The 21058-nt window shown below is 49.1% G+C and overlaps 1 protein-coding gene across 1 annotated transcript; it reads left to right on the top strand.

Annotated features, from left to right (window-relative positions):
* Window positions 1–13730: 13730 nt before the first annotated feature.
* On the top strand, window positions 13731–16775 carry BMP4 (bone morphogenetic protein 4). The gene is made up of 3 exons (XM_056347539.1): window positions 13731–13880; window positions 14360–14736; window positions 15710–16775. Exons 2-3 carry the CDS (start codon window positions 14367–14369, stop codon window positions 16549–16551), a joined length of 1212 nt encoding a protein of 403 aa, XP_056203514.1. The 5' UTR covers window positions 13731–13880; window positions 14360–14366; the 3' UTR covers window positions 16552–16775.
* Window positions 16776–21058: the final 4283 nt, after the last annotated feature.

Here is a 21058-nt window from a genome sequence, read left to right as displayed (position 1 = left end):
TTGCTTTGGGTCTGCTATTTTGGGATTCAGAGAAAGTGGGTCTAATGCTTCTTACAAAAGTTTGGTCTCTCCTGTAGAGTTGCTATGAACTGGGTCTTTAGCACTGAAGAATCATGGAGTTAAGGAGATCACCACTAACAGCTTAAAAACTGGGGGCTGCAGAAGGACCCAAGAGAAGTTTCCTATCCTCCTTTCCATCCTCAAAACAGCATGGCCTGGGCTGAAGCTATTTTAGGTGTTTTTCTAGATCCTGGATTGTGGATGACTATACTGGTAACGCTTCTAGGCAAGCACAGCCTGCAGCATCCTTTTGTTCTTGGTGGTTCAGACAGTTGATGCATTGACTTGCAATTTCCCTGTCACACAAAGGTAAGTGCGGAGCTGTGGTAAATCTAGTTTCAGATCAAAGACACTGCAGCCACATGATGTAAAGCATCCAAACAATCACTTTTCTTTTAAAAAAATATTCTTCTGAAGGCTTTATGCTGGGTTCAGATATCACCTGTCTTTCCACATCCTGTATAAATAGTAAAGCCAGCAGGAGCACCCAACTGTGTGCTTTGGCTAACTCGAGAGAAATGTTGTATGCTAACATCTGATCCAGATTCCTCATTAATGGACACAGAAACATGGCCTCGTTCAGCCTGCAGAACAAGGAACCTATAAACATGGATCAGCATAAAATTTTGTAGAGAGCTCAAGGGTGAAGAGCATCTTGGAATGCACTGGTGCACCTTGAAACAAGAGTTCAGGAAGATACATCAAAAGAAAAAGAGATGGAGTGTAGAAGCCACAGGACAAGTTTCAGTCCTTGCAACAGGAGATGCTGAAAAGGCGAGAGGTTTCATGTTGGCTGGCATGTGGTACCTATGTGAACGTGAAGTAATCGTAGAAAGTGCAAGCAAAGACAGGCAAAACTATTGAAAGGACTGTTTTGCAAAGAAACTTCCCAAATATTCTGTCACCAGAGACAACACTGATTTGACCTGTCAGGCATGTTAAGTTTCAGGCTTTGTCTGTGATCAAGATAGTTGAGAGTTCTAACAATTTAGCAGAGCTCCAAAATAAACAAGGTGTGGTGAAGAAAAATGCTTTTTTTGCTCTGTGCACATTACTGGGAATGGTCTTCCTTTTGCTGTTTGACCCAATGGTAAAGGCTCGCTTATCTTCCAAGAGCCAGACTCTAGAGGATGCACGAGTGCTTCCTCTAAGCAAAGCAAAGGAGGCCAGGGACAATATTTTGGCTGAAACGAGACACATTTGCTCTGGAGAAGCCAGTAAACACATGCATTCCAAAAAGTGGTTTTACTTTGATCTGGTCAGTCGTCATGATGGGACTGTGTGGTAATAATAGCAAGAAAAGGCTCTGGTTTTAGACATTCTTATTTTTACAAATATCTGAGAAACTCTACTTCCCTTAACTAATTGTAAATGGTTTTGTAACAGAATCAGTCCTACAGCCATTAATGACAGGCTTCCAAATTACATATGATACTAAGAGTTACACTTTGGAAATTTCTCCCTTATGGACCCTAAAACCCCAGATGCTCCAGGATGTGCTTAGGGCCCTGTAAGACATGGGGTCATCATCGCTAATTAGCAAAGACCCCAAGCACGTGTTTAATTTTAAGCATGTGCTTTTCTCTCCCAGGAGTCCCTAGGATTTAAGGACTTTAAGGGAATGGGTTTAGGGTTATGCCTAAAGATAAGCATGTGCTTAGTTGCTTTCTTGTACTGTGGCTTTGTTTTTACAGGAATAAGAGAAATGAAAGATCTTATTACAGATCAAACACAAATAAATGTCCAAAACACAGCAGGGAGGCTTTACGTTTTGGTTCAGAGCCCAATGAAGTCAACAGAAAAACACCCCAACACCTCAGCAGACTTTGGAGCAAAGTCTTCAGAGGACTGATGATGAACCCACTGCAGAAACTTGTTGAATACCTCATGTTTCTTTGCAAGGTCCCCTTATCTTGTATCCAGATGTTGCTAACAAGGATTTTTATTAGCTGCTGAGAAGTACAAGAGCGGCAGTGCTTCAACTCTTAAAATACACGCACATATATGTGAGGTAGAAATGGTTTGCTCTGCAGTAGCAATTGTGGTCTGTAGAGTTGTGAGTGTATTTCAAAAGTTTCCTGGTTCTTACCAGCAGAACCATTTCTTGGTTCCACTGATCTTAAGTATTTGCTGTCTTTCTTTCACGAAGTGCAGTGGGGAAGTGTGACACAGTTCCTAGCATAAATGTTGCCTCTTTGCAGAGGGAAAGCTTTACACAACAGGAACAGCAGGTTCCTTTGAATGCATTCATCTTTTCTCTTTAGATCTGTACAGCATATACAGCAACACCTGAGTTACTCATTTAGATTCTCCTTTTAGGTGTGCAGGAAAATAGCCACTGTTTGAGAGCAATTTGATCTACTTTTGATGTTCATTTCAGGATGAGACGATGTTGGAGTTTTCTCCATTTGACCAGCTGAATTTTCACCCATACCCCTGGATTTTGATCGTACAGTTTTAGGCTGAATCTTGCCTTGCTTCTGCAGAGACTGCCCTAACCAACATCAGGAGAACCACCTGAGCCATGAGCCAGCAGCCAGCAGGGAAAACGATCATGTGCCATCTCGCCAGGCTTGTCATGAAGGTAGGTGTCATTAGAATGTATGTTTCTGCCTCCTCCTCGGAAGTCATTTGGGTCGCGGCACAGAGCCACAGGACAGGCTTTGTCCAAGCTAGCAGGCAGAGTACCCATCTAGAGTCTCTGGGGAACTGGTAAGCAGCTAACACTTGCTAAGCTGATATTGCTTCCTCTTCTATTAATACCTGTATTTACTAGGTCAAATTGACACTGACCTGGCAAGGATGTGCTACAGCCACATCAGAGTACCCATCCAGAGTCTCTGGAGAATTGTTAAGCTGTTTGTATGTGCTAAACCCATGTTGCTGCATTGTCTGTTATTGCCTGTGTTTGCTGGGTCAAAGTGACACTGATCTACAAAGATGAGCTATGGTCACACCTTCATTTTGCTCTGGAGAAATGCGCTCTGTCACCCTGTGCCTTACTTCCCCATCAATAAAAAACTTCTGGTGGTATCCACTGACGGTAGCTCTGGGATTTGGGTATGCTGGGAAAGGGTCCTGTACCAACTGCTTAGCACAATGGAGTTGTACAGTTCTAAGTTTAATAGAGTAAAAGATAATAAAGTGGTATTATTTAGAGCTTGGATGCTTACTGGGTGAGCCCCACAAAATTCCTTTGATGTTTTATTCATTTTTGGAATCTTGGTCTTTAATTGAGATCTCATTTTAAGGCTAGAGAAAAAATGCCAATATTCACCAAATTCTTTTACTTCGTGGTTCAGAGATTGCAGGGAAAATTATTTGAAGCACTTCCTTCCTAGAACACCAAAACAGCCTGGCTTTTAAATATGTATTTCTGTTGAGTGCCAAGAGCTGTCCTTTTCTTTCAAGCCATTTCACAGAGCTGGAAGACACAAATCAATAGGTAAATGTGCAGTACTAGTACTGTAATTATTATTTATAACTTTTCTTGTTATTCTGATTATAGGAAACATTTCTTACTTGTTCCCTAGAAGATTTATTTCTTCAACCAGGTCCCTGTCTTAAATTTTTGTAGTCCTCTGAACAGAATCTGCAGTCCTGAATCAGTTAAAAAAAACCCCATTGGCTTGAAAGGAAAATGTTAACTTCTTAAACAGTGGAAAATACTTCTGTTGCTTAAATGTAGGTAATTAGACTGAGGACTTTCTCCAAAGTAAACCTTGACAATCTAACAATCATCTTTGGCTTTTGCACTGCATGGAGTTTCTTTTACATTGTTAAATGCATTCCATGTTTCAGTAAATGACACCAGGCTCACAAGCAGTGACTGAGTGATTAGTTTATCATCCTCTTAGTGCAGCCATCTAGATCTTTAACTCTTTAAGCAGTAGCATTTAAGTCTTGAGAACACCCAGGATCATGCCTGAGGCTTTAGACATTCTCAGTTCAAGCAAATCTTGGATATCAAGTGAAAATGAAGAAAAGAAAGTAGGTGGATGCATTCTGATAACACTTTAAACAAGTCAGGTGAGCTAAATGGCAAATAAACACCAGGCTTTTTGCAGAGGAAGCCAATTCCCCTTTCCTGGGACCACTTAGATCCAAGCAGCATAAAATTACAGGGAGAAAATCTAACAGCATACAAAGAGAGTGAAGGGTGACAAATCTACATTTCCTAAGACCCAGAGATGTAGGGCAGGGTTTTTTTGGCAGGATTTACTATTCACCTATCATGGGCAGTAAAACGAACAGTTTTACAAAATAATTGAATGTAAAAAAATTATGTGAGCTGAAACATACTGTTCCAATTCCCTTGTGCTAAAACATCTTGCTCATTCAGAGATGTGTAAGTACATAAAGCTTGGTAGCAGCAAAAGTCTTTGGAGAATGAAGGGCCTCTGCTTACTTTGGAAAAGAAAGGTGCAGGAGGATTTTCAGACAGAGGAAAAGACTTTGACCTGTGAGCTGCTGACCAGCTGCGCCTGCTGCTCAGCATCATGGATCTTCACCTATCATCTGATCCTGCTTAGTAACGCGAGTCAGATCACTGTGTGTGCCCTCTGCCATGGGCGACATGGAGCTGCCTGCTCTGTAGAGACAAGGTGCTTTGGGAGCTCTGTTGCTGGGAAGGGTTTGAAAAGTCTGAACACAGCATTTCCATGCATCAAGCAACAGAACTGAGCACAGCCTTTTATTCTTTATTTTAAAAGTGCCTTTTGTCCACTTGCTGTGTTTTTTGGCTTGGTTTGGGTTTGGGTTGGTTTGTTGTTTTTTTTCCAGACTGGACTTCGAGTTTTGCTGGTTTGAGTGAAAGGAATTTTTGCCCAGGAGGGCAAGGGTGATCCTGTGTGGGCAGGGAACAGATGATGCTAGCTGAGATAAATTCTCTGTATCCTGAAAAGGGTTGACAGTGGATTGGGTGCTACCTCTGAGAGAGCAGAGCTGTGCACCCCCTGCAGACACAGGCACACCAGTTAGGTCTCCAACTCTCTGATGACTATTGCTTAGCCCCCAAGTCGTAGCCATTCTCTGTAAATACATTCAGGCACCTACTTCAAGTACCTGTACCTAGCCAAAAACATGATGGCAGTGATCCAGTTGTGCCATCCATTTCAAGGCATCTCCTCTGTGGTGGTCTCATCTTAGGCTCTTAATGGCTTGCCAGCTGGGGAACCTCTGAAAAGGGAATGGTGACTGTGCTGGTGGCTGCCAGTGGTCCCAAGAGAGCGAAAGGAACCACATGACAGCTTTGCAAGTCCGAGCTATCCTCATGGCACCACACTGAGAGAGATTCTGTCAGGCTCACCTTGGGTGGCTGTTATTTTGTGCTTTGAATCTGGAGTTTGTCTCTACCATCCCTGACTCAAGTCAATACTCATTGACTCTAAGGCCTCTTTGGCCTTCTCAGTTTGTTCTCCCCTCTTCAAACCTGTCTTAATCCATTACATACTCATCCCCTTAAGCGCTAACCCCTCTGTCCTTGCTGTGCTCAGCCTGGTCTGAAGTGAAGGAGCTGCTGCCCCACTTTGCCTCTGCACATAACTGTCATGTGGGGAAAGAGTGACTGGAGATGCAGTGACTTGCTGAGGGCCTCTGGAGGCAGGACAGATGACCGTGTTTTTGGCAGCTCAGTGCTGGGTCTTTGTGAGGAATGTTTATAAGCTGATGCAGCTTTTACAAATGACATTGCACATTTGCTCTTTGCAATATTTCTTGGAATTGGGGTGTGGTAGCATTTGCATACCTGGTTCTGAGTCTTGTTGCCTTATCAGGTATGTGTACAGAGGGTGGGAAAAGGCAGCAGAATCAGCAGGACAGAGATGGAACAAGCAGCAATTCACGGTGCAACCAGGGGAACAAAGAGGTCCTCAGGAAACTGCTGCAACTTTGTCCTGCTTTCCGTGACTCAAAGTGGAACACCAGTGTGCCCAAGGAGGCTGGTACTGGGAGACACCAGTGTTACACTAACCCTAGATCCTGTACAAGTAGAAACTGCTGGTTCACACCCTTCATCCTGAGCCTTTTTTTCAAAAATCTAGTTTGAAGCCTATTTCTTGTCATGTCTGGGTGATGCTGTGCACCTGCCAGTTGCGTCATTCTGGGTTGTCTTTGCAGACCAGTGCTAGCCTGTTGTGACACCTTGGTGCCTTTGGCTTTGGTCCCGTTTTCTAGAATTGCACTTGGCCTTGCCTTGGCCCTTTGCCCAGACTGAATTTGCCTTCTTGGTTTTCAATTCTTTCCCATATCAGTTTTCTCTCCTGTTCTATCTTCCTGCTTATCCTCTGGGGGCTGGCTCTGTAAGCCCTTCTGCCCAGGTGGACCTCTGTGTGGGTGAGAAGTCCCTCACTTCTAAGGTCCCTTCATACCTAAGAGAGAGTGAGACAGAAGATGACTTCAGACTAGCTCCCTTTTTGACATTTCATTTTTTTTCTTCTTCAAACTGATTTTTAGATATTCCTCTTTTATGAGCCAGTTCCTCAGTTTTATTCCTCTGTAAACTGTTTGGTGACTAATATTTTCAAAAATAAAATAAGTAGATCCTGCAAACGGCCTTTAATAGAAAGCCTAGTTTGCCTGTGGGATCAGACACGCACGGTACACACGTACAACGCTGGTTTGCCCACATCGTTTGGATAAGGTATCAGAGAGTACAGACTGTCTTTGCATTGAAGCCTGCAGGTCAAGAAATTGGCCTCCCTTCAGTTCACGGGCCATGTGGCTGCCAGCCAGTAATCTAAAGCCCTGATGACTATTTCTGGAAAATGCTGGAAACCCACCTCTGAATACAATGTGTTTAATTCCTAGTTTCCAGGCATATTCAGTTTCACTTCTTCCTTATGGAGGAGATTTTACTTATGTAGTTTTTGCAGTGTGCCACTGCAATGATTCCCTTCTGCTCTTCTTCTGAAGTGAGTGTGACAGGAGGGAGAGTCAGCCCAGGTCTTTCTGCTGTAGATGAGGCGTGAATCACTGGGTGTCTCTCCACCATGCATGGGGCAGCCCAGCTTTCGTTTCTTGTGCTGCAAATTGGAGATCCTACAGAGTCTCTGTGTGGTGTTACTCCTCCGATATGTCCCCAGGGGCTGGAACCCCACCGAAATGGTTTGAAAGCCTTTTGTTTGCTGGGCTGCAGTTTGAGGACCTGTTTAGAACTAATGTTTATTTTTACTTTATTTCTGAGAAGGGTGCAAAATGCTCTTGTTCTTCCAGAATGAAGGCTCTGACATGCCTTTAATTCTAATTGCCTCCTTTCCCCATTTTTTTTTTAATTACTCCTCACTGTTAAGCATATACTTAGCCACTTAGATCAGGTAGGTTCCTGGTGATTCAGCCAGTGTCACAGAAGCACAAAGCTGACCTTCTGAAGTCCAAATCAACTCCTTCATCATTAGGCCAACCTTCCTTTAGGCATCCCTGTACATGTAGTACTCCACCAAATCTATCGCCTTTGAACTTCCCAGGTAGCTAAAGGCTTTCTTTAGGCACTGAGTCAGTGTCTGTGCATGATAGAAGCAGTGAAGGGGGAAAACAGGTAATTGCTTATGTATAAAACAGCCAAAAATGAAATCAGATTTCACTGCTGTTGACACAAACTGTGTCTCTGCTCAGGTGCTTTTAGGTAGTAGCTGTGTGGGAGAGGAGGTGGGCGTTGACTCTGCTTACAAGCAATTTTTGTTGCCCTAGAATGGAGCAGAGCAGGTAACAGTAAGTAAGAAGGTCTCTACCTTGAAAGTAAACTCAGCCAACACCTCACCCGTTAGCTTGCTTTATCAATAATAAAACAGAGAGCCTGGCTGCACTGTGGTGAAGTAGGTCCTGCCAAAAGGTTTGTCAGGAAGGACTGCAGGTTCTTTTAGCTCCTTCCTTCTACTGCACATGGCATTACCCCTTTCATAAGGATTAAACCTGTAGGTGTTTTTGCGGTGAACTGGGTTGTCTGGACAAAGCCACTGCGCTAACATGGATTGTTTTGTCGAGGTCCTGCCTTGGTTAGCACCTTGCTGCTCTTAGTATGTTTTAGCTGAATGTAATGAATACGTGTGTGTCTCTGTGTACACACGTCTACATGCACATACATGTTTATAAAAGTACATATGACACTGAGTCAGAAGTAGGAGAGTAGCTTGACAGGGAATACCTGCAAGCCCATGCAACCTGCAGCCTCCTCTGTGTATGTGTGGAGAAGGAGCCTTTCCCTCAGAAACCATCTTTTTCTTGTCCTGTGTCTGTGGGAGGCCTGTGCTCTGTTCAAACACATTCATGGTGCAAGGTTATTCAAGTGAGAACTTTCTAAGAATGATCCTTGGTCTGATGATTATTTGTGAGCATTCACTTTGTCACCGGGCAACTGGTACAAATGAGCCCCACCAGCGATGGAGGTTATTATTGCTGGCGATGGAGGCCACAGGGCATGTCTGTGCTTCCCGACAGGGAATCCCTAGCAGGACCCTTCCTCTCTGCTTTCAGGTGAGGATGTTCACATTAAGAAACTCGAAATTCATCGATGTGCTGACATTTCCCACCACATGTGATAATGCCTACCAGTAAAGTTCTTTTGCTATTGCTAAAAATCAAATAGAGCTGACGTGAACTATTTTTGTAGCACTTCTCCTGCCCTGCTTATTTACACCTTGTGCTAGTGTTTGAAATCATTAAAGCTCGTGATGCTAGCAGATCTCAAGATGCAGTTAAAGGACAAATGTTGGCACCCCAGAGGTGCTATATGGCTGTGTGGAATGGTAGATTTTGGCAGTGTTGCTAGACAGAGAGGAAGAGCAAAGCATTTGAAATATCAGGATCACAGCTGAACTCAGACAAAGCCGCATATCAGTGCCGGAGACAGACTGAAGTGGTATGTACGGTAAGGGAGCTGCCGGTGCTTGTGGTATTCTCAAAAAGTATCCATGACTCAACAGATCCAAACTGAATGTGCTTATCTTAGATAGCCATATGGCTGCATGGTGTTTGTTGGAAGAATGATGGTCTTTATTAGTACCAGCTATAATTTCAGAGCAGGAGGAATGCATTCTTCATCTTCTGGAGGTCCTTCTTGCTTCTCAGGGCTGAGGCTTTGATTGAGTGGGGGGTAATATGGTGCGAAAGCAAATGCGTGCTAAAGGCAACATCTTTCCAGAAGCTGCATAAGATCAGTGCGTATTCTTCTTGTAACATTGATCAAGGAAACCAATCGATGTGTAGATGATTTTACAACAGATTGCTTAGAGAGGTGTTTCTAACACAGTTCAGGAGAATTTTAATAACAGACCATTAAAAGGGCTCTACCTTTATTTTATGAGTTGTGTTCCTGAAGCACTTCCCTAAGACCCAGACCTCCTAGTTTTGATGCACTGCGTAGACATCTCTTAAGGAACAATATTTAGCAGCAGAGAACTTGCACTCTCACAGCAGAAGGCGGACAATGTACATACGGAAAGAAAGGGGTGACATTCCTGGCTTGCTCTTGGGGGATCTTTCAGGGGATCTGGGGGATCTTTGAAAGAAAAGAAATCTTTGAAAAGTCTTGGGGATCTTTGAAAAGCGACAAAGTGAACGGCTCACGTAAAAGCAACTAAAGATTCTCCTGGTATGGGCCAGTCAACCTTTTAATAGCACTTGCAAAACAATAAAAAATATCCTTAAAAACTAAAAAATAGAAAAAAGCAGACGATCCTACTGTTTCAACTGCTGCATACCTGATGGCCAAAGACTACCTTTTTATAACCGCATTTATTAATGTGCGCACACAGTGGTTTTGTATGTATTTGTAAAAAAAAACCTGTTTGGAATAAGACAGCAATCCTGAACCTGATTCTCCTCTTAGCTCAGGAGTGATTCTAGACGTGGCCCTGACACCTCAGCAGAGACACTTTAATGCAAAGCAGAAATGAAGTCCAAGCTGGGCCCCATCCTATGTTTCAGGAGGAGTATGAATTTCTTTATTCAAGAGAAGGTAGAAAATTCTGGTAGAACAGGCCAGCTCTGAAGTGTTCAGAGGAATCATGAAAATCTCCGGGTAGTTGTTAAAAATGCTCCTTTCACCATTCAAGCAGCAGCACTTGTTTTGACCGGTTGCAGTCCAGCTCTTTAGTGAAGAGCTACTTTGGAAAAATGTAATCCCTTGGAGTTGTTTGTTCAGTTCCCTTTGTTTTAATTGACAAGCTTAGGCAGTTGAAAGGAAGGGGTAGGAGGGAATTGATCTTAGCACACTTATGGGCATCTCCTCCTGTAATTCATGTCATTAAAACGACTCTGACATATGACTTTATTTATTTATTTATGGTTTTAGACTTGTTTCTGCTCAAGCACAAATCTGGTGAGACGAGTTTTTTTCCCAAGGCAGGTTGTTTGCAAACTTTGGAGCCCAAAAGGTGCAGCTGCTCTAAAAATAACATAGGGTGCAAGAACTGGTTTGGGAAGGTCCCTCTCTGCCCAAGTCCAGAGGCATCTCCTGCAACGCTGCCATTAGGGGAAAAGTTTGCCTTGTAAACAGAGCTGGCCTAATTTCTAGAGGTGCTGAACGTCGACCTGCAGTGCTTGCTGGTAGGGCCTGAGCACACGAAACCTGGAAATGGGTCAAATGTTAGTGGCTGGGACTTTATCAGGAACACATCTGGGCAAATCCACGATTACTGGGTTGAAATAAAAGAGAGCAAATAATTGCCTCTCTGCTAGCGACCTCTGCAAGCAGAGCGGAGTACTCGGACCCTAGGAGACCTGCCAGCTCCTGGGCTTCTTGCTGCCACCAACAAAGCAAGTCTTCTGTCACAGCCAAGGTCTGTACATCCATGAATCCCCTCTCTGCCTGGCCATTCTTTGCAGGGTGACGTCCCCAGTGACCTGGTGCTTACTTCCAGAGGAGGCCAACGATCTTGCTGTCCAGGTGCAGAGATTTCCAGGAGGTTTTTCATAGAAGTCAGGGCAGAAAAAAAGCTGGCAGCAGAGCCCCAAATACAGCTGGGACTGGATCACAGGCAAGGACCGCACCAATCCCCCCCTCACCCATGCGAGATGTGATGCAGGGGGAGGTGGGTCTTGTGCCGAGCATAGACATAATGTTCTCTGTTTTTCATGTGCTGGATCTTAAAAATGCACGATGTTGTATCTAGTGCTGAACTAAGCAGTGTTTGCTTTTCAAACCTTCCACATTTGTATTTTTAGCTCCATTTTGGCATTCACTTTTTTGGTTGGAATATATAACACGCTCAGTTGTTTAGTGTGCCTGGACCGAATTCAGCCTATGTGTAACTCCATGGGCTTGAGCAGAAGCTACGTTCAAGGTGAATTACTCTCCATGGGCCTGAGGAAGTACAGCTTCTGTAGAAATGCATTTCAGCTCCCTCAGTAAATGCTACACTATTTCCATCCATGGTTATTCCTTGGTGGTTTGGGTTATGTATTTACATTTTACAGAATAAATACTACAGCTTTCCCCATGACTAACACTTCTTAGTAACCAATAAGCTACTCAAATACACTATGGCCTCCTACAAGAGCCTAAACCACAGTGCTCTCCGCTGGCTTTCTGTCCCCAGCTGGCCACCTCCTTGCACAGAGGCATGGTTAACCAGCATTACATAAGCAACTTTTTGGATCTGGGTTTAACGGGAACGGCTCACCAGAGCAGGCGCTGGATGCCGTGGGACCGAATTCCTCAGTGACAAACATTTCAAACACGACCTCTCGCCGATCCTAGCAAAATCCAAGTGAGACGTTTAGACAAAGAGTGAAACGTATTGCTGCTGCTCCCACAAAGAGGGAGCGAGTTGCTTTTCCAAATCCAGAGGTCTGTTTTAAGAGCAGTGCTATACAGGCCCTTGCGTAAACTTTGTTTATACACTGGAGTATTTTCAATGAAAATGTTATTTAACTTAAAAAAGTTGCACAGCAGCTACTCTAAAAATTGTTTTTCCTTGTTAAGAATAACACACAGTGTGATACATTTGAAATGGCGATAGCAATATTTCACAAATTTTGATGGATTCATAGTCCAAATACCTTGCTAACAGATGTTTCTTTTAAACTCAGAGTGGTATAGGAATAACTCAGAGATATTACAGTGTCAGCACTGCCTTTTATCTGTGCGTGTCCTTTCAGTGACATCCCCGGGATTTTCTAATGCATGGGTCAGGTCTGAGCTGAAAAAAAAAAAAAAGTGCAATATTAAAAGAGGTGGTATCTGCTTGTGTGTGTCTTCGGGGGCAGTGCTGTAAGGAAGCCACTGTGGTGCCGCAGGCTCGCTGGACGCTGGGGCATGGTGGCCTGGTGGTTTGCGGGAATGTGCCGGTCTGCAGTCACCGTTTCTGTGCTGGCTTTTGTTTGTGGTTAATTGATGAACTTAGGAGCTCACACGGCCACTCCACGACCGCATCTTCAGAAGCTCACACGGCCACTCCATGACCACGTCTTTTGGTCTCCCAAATTAACTTTTCTCTCCATGGGTGCCAGTTTGCCCAGCACAAAGGGATACCCTGGCAGGGCAAAGGGACAATATTTTAACACCTGGGTGGAGTCTCTTCATTTATTATGGGGTCGCTCAGCCTACCCTGAGGCATCCATCGCTCTTCTCTTCGTTAGGGGGTCTTTCCCAGGAGCTGCCTTCTCCACACCTTGTTCGCACATCACCCCCAGTGCGTCTAGTTGATGTGAGCTAGCGACAGACGAGTCTGACCCCAAAGCCCCCCCGGGAGCAGCCTCAAGCCTCGGGAAGCCTGGCTCTTGGTCTCAGCCCCAAAGCCGGGCCAGGGCCAAGCTGGGGTTGGACTGTGGGGCAGGGAGCAGCCCTCCTCCAGGAGACCCCAGCTCGTTCCCCCCTGGGGCAGCCAGCTGTGGCCGTGCCGGCTGGGGAAGGCGCCTGGCGGTGGGGTCCGGGAAGCCGGGCCGGCGGGGAGCGGGGTTCTGGCAGCCGCGGAGGGAAGCGGGGAGGACGCTGAGCGGGTCCAGAGGGCGGGTGGGAATTCGGGGGAGGGCGCAGGGGTGACCGCGGGCCTGGCGACGGGCTCCCAGCCCCCGGGAGCGCCCAGGGGTCCGCGGCTGCGCGTCCCCCGGGGCCCGGCGGGCGGGGGGTGTGAGCAGGGGAGGACCCGGGTCTCCGCCGCCGTCCCTCTCCCCGGGCAGCTGCTTCTCATTCCCTGCGCTCCCTCCCCTCTCGTCGGGGGAGAGGCGCTCCCCCAGCTCCCCCTCCCGAGCCTCCCTTCCCCAGCCGGGCTCTGGCCGGGTCCCCCGAGCCCGCGCTGCTGCCCGGCCCGGCCCGCTCGGCTTGGGGCACGGCCGCCCCGGGGGCACCCGCGCCGCGGGCCCCCGGCCGGCGTTGGGAGCGAGGGGCGGGGGGGGCCCGCACCGTGGGCTGTGCCGGCCCCCGGGGATGCACCTGAGCGGGGAGGGGGGTCGGGCCCCCCCCAGGGACCGCGCTCGCCCCCGCCCGCCGCCCCGCCGCGCCTCGGCCCCCACACCGGCGGGGTGCCGGCCCCCGGGCGCAGCCCCTCCGCCGGCCGCCCCCCACCGCTCCCCGGGGCGGCGGGCGCCGCGGGCCGGAGCTGGCGCGGGCGGCGGGGCGGGCCGGGCCGTCCCCCGCGGGGCCGGGCCGGGCAGGGGCGGGCCGGGGGCGGCGGGCCGGGCCGGGCCGGGCTGGCGGGGTGCGCGGCTCCACGTGACTGCGGGGCCGGGAGAAAACCGGGGCCGGCGGCGGCGGCGGCCGCACTGCGCCCGGGCGGCGATCGCGGGAGGCGCTCGGCAGCCGCTGCCCCGAGGCTTTCGGCGCGCTGGGTCCGGGCTGGCTCTCCAGAATCATGGACTGTGCTGATATGCCTTGCTTGCTGTCAGTGAGTACAGCCCTCTTCTTCCTCGGCTTCGCTCTTTACTTTTAGTTTCCCGTACGGGTCTCGGCTTTAGTTTTTTCAACTTTATTTTGTTCCTGGCCCCGTTCCTCCCCTCCCGGGGTCCGGCGGCGGGACGCGAACCCGCGGCTCCTCCGCCCGCCGAGCCGGGCTCCCCTTCCCCTTCCCCGCCGGGCGCCGGGGCCCCGCCGCCGCTTCGGCCCGGCTCGGCTCGGCTCGGCTGGGTCCGGTCCGGCGGGGCGAGCGGGGCCGGGATGCGCCGGGGAGCCGCCGGCCCGTGGGGGCTGCCGGGCTAGTCCCTGCCCGCCGGGGCGCGCCCGCTGCCGCTCGGGGCTCCTTCTGATGTCGCTCTGCCATTTATTATTATTCTTATTATTCTTATTTTTATGTTTACTCGGAGGAGGGGGGGTTGCTTCTCACCCTGACTTTCCTTGTTGGTTGTTGTCGCGTTTTTTACACTCCAGAGACACCATGATTCCTGGTAACCGAATGCTGATGGTCATCCTACTATGCCAAGTCCTGCTAGGAGGTACTAACCATGCTAGCCTGATACCCGAGCCCGGCAGGAAGAAGGTCGCGGAGCTGCAGGGACAAGCCGGATCCGGACGCCGCTCTGCCCAAAGCCATGAACTCTTGCGGGGTTTCGAAACAACTCTGCTGCAGATGTTTGGGCTGCGAAGGCGGCCTCAGCCCAGCAAGTCAGCCGTCATTCCTAGTTACATGCTGGATCTCTATCGGCTCCAGTCTGGAGAAGAGGAGGAAAGCCTCCAGGAGATTAGCCTGCAGTACCCTGAGCGATCGACCAGCCGGGCAAACACCGTGAGGAGTTTCCACCATGAAGGTCAGTGATGGGAGGAGGTAAATTCCCAGCCCTGGTAGCGAGCGGGATTTCCTTGCGTTTGGAAGCTCACAAATGCATTTAGAAGCAGGATGTGCCCGGCCCAAAATTTATGGGAGGAAAACTGCCCGCCCCCCCCACCCCCCAAGCCCACTGCGTGTGGGTGACAGGCGCTGCTCTCTGTTTTTTCCAGCATCCTGTGCTTAACCCGAGCTTGACCACATTTTGAGGTGCTTTCCCTTCTGTTGACAACAGCGAGTTTCCTTCGGTGCCTCTGCCTCGGGGTCACTCCCTGGGCTCGTGTGGATTTAATGGCTCTGGATCAGATGCGGGAGTAAAGTGAGGGCGGGATCTCGCCCCTGGTTTCTTTTGAACTATCAAAGCGATTGCTGCCTGGTTTTGCTCTTAAGGAAAAAAAAAAAATCCGAAAAAGCCCCTACTCGAATTTAATACTTACAGCTGTGTGTTTATAAGGTTTATTCAATAGGCCCTTGTAATCTGATCCAAATGTTTCCTAGCGGATGTTTCTTTTCCAAAGTAAATCTGAATTATTAATCCAGCCGCATCATTACTGCGTTGGAATTTGCTTCTCTTTCTCCCCCTGCCCCCTGCGCCCCGTAACAAGGCACCTCTGTGCTCCGTGGCGCCGCATCTCACTGGGGAGATGATTTTGGAGAGACTGGGGGGGGCAGGGGGAGCGAGAGGGGAAACGCCTCCCCAAAAGGGGAGGCAAGCAGGGAAGGGGTGACAGTCCAGGCACAGGCACGCGGAGGGTGAGGGAGCTGCGCTGGGGCAGGACCCACTCCGGGTCCAGCTGGGAAGGATGCGCAGGGGAGTGGAGAGGTGCCGGTGGCTGCCAGGCAGGTGAAGTGTGGGTGCTGTGGCTGCGCCGGGGGCTGTGGCTGGCTGCCCTGAGGCTGATGTGCTCTTGTTTGCTCTTTGCACTGCTTTCCCCCCCTGCCCTGCTCCCCTCCAGAGCACCTGGAGACTGTCCCAGGTCCCAGTGAGGCGCCCCGGATCCGCTTCGTCTTTAACCTCAGCAGCGTGCCGGAAAACGAGGTGATCTCCTCTGCGGAGCTGCGGCTGTACCGGGAGCAGGTGGAGGAGCCGAGCGCGGCGTGGGAGAGGGGCTTCCATCGGATAAACATTTATGAAGTGATGAAGCCGCTGTCGGAGCGTGCTCAGGCCATTACGCGCCTGTTGGACACACGTCTGGTGCACCACAATGTGACGCGCTGGGAGACCTTTGATGTGAGCCCAGCTGTGATCCGGTGGACCAAGGACAAGCAACCGAACCATGGGCTGGTGATTGAGGTGACCCACCTCCACCATGCACAGACTCATCAGGGCAAACACGTCAGGATTAGCCGATCTTTACCTCAAGGGCGTGGGGACTGGGCTCAGCTCAGGCCGCTCCTGGTCACTTTTGGGCATGACGGGCGAGGCCACGCGCTGACCCGCAGAGCCCGCCGGAGCCCCAAGCACCAGCGTTCCCGCAAGAACAAAAAAAACTGCCGCCGCCATGCCCTCTATGTGGATTTCAGCGATGTGGGCTGGAACGACTGGATCGTGGCACCCCCGGGGTATCAGGCGTTTTACTGCCACGGGGACTGCCCTTTCCCTCTGGCCGACCACCTCAACTCCACGAACCATGCCATCGTGCAGACGCTGGTGAACTCCGTGAACTCCAGCATCCCCAAGGCCTGCTGTGTGCCCACGGAGCTGAGCGCCATCTCCATGCTCTACCTGGATGAGTATGACAAGGTGGTCCTGAAAAACTACCAGGAGATGGTGGTGGAGGGGTGCGGGTGCCGCTGACCCCCTTCCCCGCCGCCCTCTCCTCCCCTTCTCTCTCCCTTCCGTCCCACCCCAGAACTGCTTGCTATAGCTGGACTCTTCTCTAAACTAAACGTTCACCTTGACCTTATTTATGACTTTATGTGCAAATGTTTTTGACAATAATGATCATATATTTTGACAAAATATATTTATAACTACATATTAAAAGAAAAAATAAAATGAGTCATTATTTTAAAGGTAAACGCATTTTGTGTCTCGCCTCTCAGGGTGCTGCTGAGGCTGTGCTGGCTGGGTGTGCAGCAGGGAATGTATCTTCTCTCCTGCTCATCTTCTTCCCCTTGCCCCTGCTTCCCCCCACCCTCCTCTTTTACCCCTTAAAGGCTTTGCAAATTTTAGTCTTTCTATTTCTTGCCAAGGTACCGCGGATCCCCCTGTGCTGGGGCTGCACCACATGGGAGATGAGGGTCCCTGGAGATTAAGAGCTGCTGCTCCTGGCTGCTGGGAATAGAGCCGACCTTGCTAACCTGGCCCAAGTCTTTGCAAAGCAACCCACCAAACATGCATTTGAAAAGAAGGTGAAGATTTACCTGAGGGCTTTATGCTAAAACCCACTGGGTTTCATACCCTTCCTCCATCTTCAGGATTGCCCAGGTTTTAAAACTATTAACATTTTCCGACCCCCCCCCCCCCCCCCCCCCATCCTCCCCTCCCCACTGGAGATTGGCTTCTTTGGGAAGCTTCAAAGGTTTGCACGGGTCCTTTGAAGATCAAATCACCCCATTACAATGCCAGAAAAAAAAAAAAAAAGATATCTGGAGCAGTTAAATATGTGTTAGCTAATAGCTACCTATGCTGTGTCCTTTCCAAATTGCTTCCGAGCAGGAAGGTGATCAGAGCTGAGCAGGTACAGTTGGAGGTGTCTAGGACCTGAAACCCCCAGCTCAAACACATCGGATGGGCTGTGTTTGGCTTGGAAAATAGGGAGCTGTGCCCTAGGCTGGGCAGCACGGTGGGCTGTGTGTGAGGGGCTCCTGCCCTCAGCGATTGTGGGAGTGGGAAGGGAAGGGAGCAGGGTGAGGCTGCATGGTGCTTTTTTTCTTTTCCCCTTTTTTTCTTTCCTTTAATGGTTGAAGCTTTCCAACCCTCCAAAAGGGGTAGCTTAGTTAAAACCAGTAAAAACTGGAGTGGAAAGCTCGCTAAAAGCCTTAGCTCCTTAAAGAGTGCAGGTGGAGAGAGAAGGGAGCTGTGGGGGGAGGCAAGCATGGCCCTGTGTTTCTCCCTGAAACAAAACAAAAAAAAAGCAGCCCTCAGCCTATGTTGTGCTAGCAAGGCTTTTCCACCCCTCCATCCCACCAGGTACGGGTGTATGGGAACAGGCCACGGTGTCCCCTCTGCTGCTGGAGAGCCATCGGGTGGCTCTGTGCCTGCCTGGCTGGGTGCTGCAGGGTCCCCGCAGCCTCCCGGCACCCCACAAGGCAGCGATGGGTGCTTGCCACGGGGACCCAGTGACCCAAGGCTCTCTGTGGGTGCTTGCAGGGATGCACAGGGCCTATAATAGGGTCGCGGAAAACTTGGTAGGGGGATCACTCCATTGCTGGGGAGCCCCGGCGTGCGTGTAGGGGGCTGGGGTTATTGCTGCCGTGTCTCCGGGGCCCCTCGGCCCTGAGCTGACACTCTCATTCCTGCCTTTAGAAGGGAAATGTGTGGCCCGGGGCATCGGCGACCTGCTGCCTCCCCTTTGATGCCTGCATATCAGACATAGCCATGCCAAAGAAAGAATTTCATTTTGAAGTGGCATCAGCTAAAGGCGAGCGCCTTTCAGCTGCCTGACAGGGCAATTACACACATCTCTGCCGATCTGCCCCGCCACCGATAACCCCGGCTGTGGCGAAAGGGGGTCTCCGGGCCCCACGGCATCCCTGGCTCTCGGGGGCCATGGGGTAGCCACTGTGGGAGAGGGTGCCTGGAAAAAAATCACGGTGCCTTTTTTTTTTTTTTTTATTTCCCTTTCTAAAAGAAAAAAAGTTAAAAGAAAGAGGCTTCTCCCAAGTTTGCTTCCCCGTTTGTCGGTGAGGGTGTTGCAAAGCTAAGCAGCATGTGCGCAAACGCCTCTTGGATTTAGATCATTCTCGTTTGTAGAAGTCTCCAGCCGCTTTGCTGCGTTCCTGCTGCTTTATGGATCTGTTTATTTTGGTGCTTATTTTTGCATTGCGTTTAAATGACGAAACCGAAGCTTCAGCCCCGTGGAGGCAGAGGCACTTGCTTTTCCGCGGGTGCTGCGAGGGGAGAGGTTGTTCTGATGCGTACGTGGCCTTTGGGAGATTTTCCTTTGCTTTGGTTTTCCTGCCCTGCTGTTGGGCTGTGGGTGGGTGAGGTCCTACATGGGGTGTTCTGCTCAGAAACTGTAGGAAAAAACTAACTTTTTTTCAAAAAAACCAAGAGTATTTCAATTTTGTAAATTTTTTAAGAATCTGAACTGTGGATATAAACCAGCTGACAGTAGAAGTGATTTATATTACAAAATATTCATGGATGCATTAAGCAATTTACTCAGTGCAGCACATCTAAACTTTTGTATTTAACAACAGAGTACAGGGGCTAAGGGTTTCCCTCCCCGTGTGCGTACATCCCTCTGTCCCATGTGGGTGGCGGGCTGCTGTATGGCCTCCTGAGATCAGAGAGGCATTTAGCAATGTTCTCAATCTGATAAATTGTTTAAAAATAGGTAAATGCAACAAAAAGCGTCAGGGAAACCAGAATCAGGCCCCTTTCTAGTTTCCAGCTGATAACCAGTGGCGTTTTTTTCCCAGCCCTTCAGTTTGCTCTGGGTTTTGCTGGTGATTATCAGAGCTCTCTTCACCGCCCTGGCAAGGGAGAGAGGGGTTGTTTCTGGGAAGCCGCGAGTTAAACACTGGTGAGGAGAGACCCGGGAATTCCATGTAGCATTTCTGGCCATTGTTTTGTGCATTTGTCGCAACAGTCATGCGGTTTAATCCTGCGCCCTGGAATTAGTGTGATAACCGGTCCTGTCTGTCTGAGCACTGCTTGCCGTGGATGTGGACGTGGACGTGCCGATTCTGTTTCTTGCTGCCTTGTCTGTACCAGAAACTACCTTGCTCATGCAGCAAAGAGCTGAAGTGGTGGTTTAGTCTCAGGTAGCCAGTGCTAAGATTTGCTTAAAGGTATGACAAATATATCTGCTTTGTAAGTACAGTAATTCCTTTGACTGTGGAACGTATCATTTGCAAATGTTGCTTATTTCAGAGCAAGCGAACACTTCATTTGTGGTGGCTGGTACAGAAATCCCTGAAAGGTCTGAGATAAGGCATATCAGTTTAATCCCTCTCTTATTCAGTCCAAGCTGTGAATAAAAAAAGAACGGGTTGAAGGTGAGTGTGCAGCCACCTCCCCACCATCTAGGTGCCCTCCTGGCAGCTGTGGCCCACGGTCCAGCACCCCGAGAAGCGTAGAGTTGGATGGTAGATGCTCTGAGGCTCACTGTGATGCGATTTCATCTTTGTTCCTTCTCAAACCGCAGGAAGGCTGTGACTTTTGATACCTTAAAAAGTATTGTCATGCTGAAGTCTGTTGTGACTTATGGATATAGGAAACAAGGAGAATATCTCAGCAGGGTTTACTCACCTCTTGTGGCTCCAACTGAAATGTTTACCATGGTTGCTGGTGTGGGCCACTGGCTGTTACGCTGTGACATTATTGCTGGAGCACTGGTGAGGGCATGGGGTAAGGTGTGCTGGAAAATGGGGGTCCCAGGCTCTGCTGTGTGTCAGGAGCTCCTCCCAGAGACCTGTGGTTACCCTGATCCTATCCCCAACCCCTCTCTTGGCTTGTAGGATCCCAAGAGTCTTCTGGCAGGACTTTCTTCTCCCAGGTGAAAATTCACCCCCAAGTCAAAGCTTACAGCATCGTTTTGAGAAGAGCTGCTGTCCTGGAGATGCCGTAATTGAGGAGGGAGGAGGGCTGCTCAGACAGCCAGGCTTTGCCTGTAGCCACAGGGTCCGAGGCTTTGCAAATTAGTTTCTAAAAATGCAGATTGGTTTGGAAGAGAAGCACCGAGGTTTGTACATTGCTATTCTGGGACAAACACAGAGGCTTTGCTACGGAGCCAGCAAAGGAAGATGGAGGCCCTTGTCGTTTGGAGTGCAGTGCTTGGACACCTCTGGCAAGCTTCTCGCCCTATTACAATACAATTAGCGCAGTCTAGCTTAATGTTGATGGCTGAAACTGTTGAATCTTAGCGTCGACAGATGTTCTGTTCTCTTCATTCTGGGGTTTCATAGCATGATAGCAGGTCTGAAGGTCCTCTACTGAGCATAGTCCCTGTCTGAAATCACAGGACCTACACAGGTAGGAGGAGATATTACTGCTTTCCTATAGATAATGATCTTGGGCACAGAGAGATGAAGAGACTTGGACACTTTACACACAATCAGCTATGGAGAGAGGGCAGAGCCAGAAGAGGTGTCTGATCACCTCAGTCCCTGTCCTGTGTTCTAGATACAAAACT

This window comes from Falco biarmicus, chromosome 7 (assembly GCF_023638135.1).
Source record: "Falco biarmicus isolate bFalBia1 chromosome 7, bFalBia1.pri, whole genome shotgun sequence".
NCBI lineage: Eukaryota > Metazoa > Chordata > Aves > Falconiformes > Falconidae > Falco > Falco biarmicus.
Note: the sequence above shows the minus strand (reverse complement) of the source record. Positions and strands in the feature narration are given on the sequence as shown.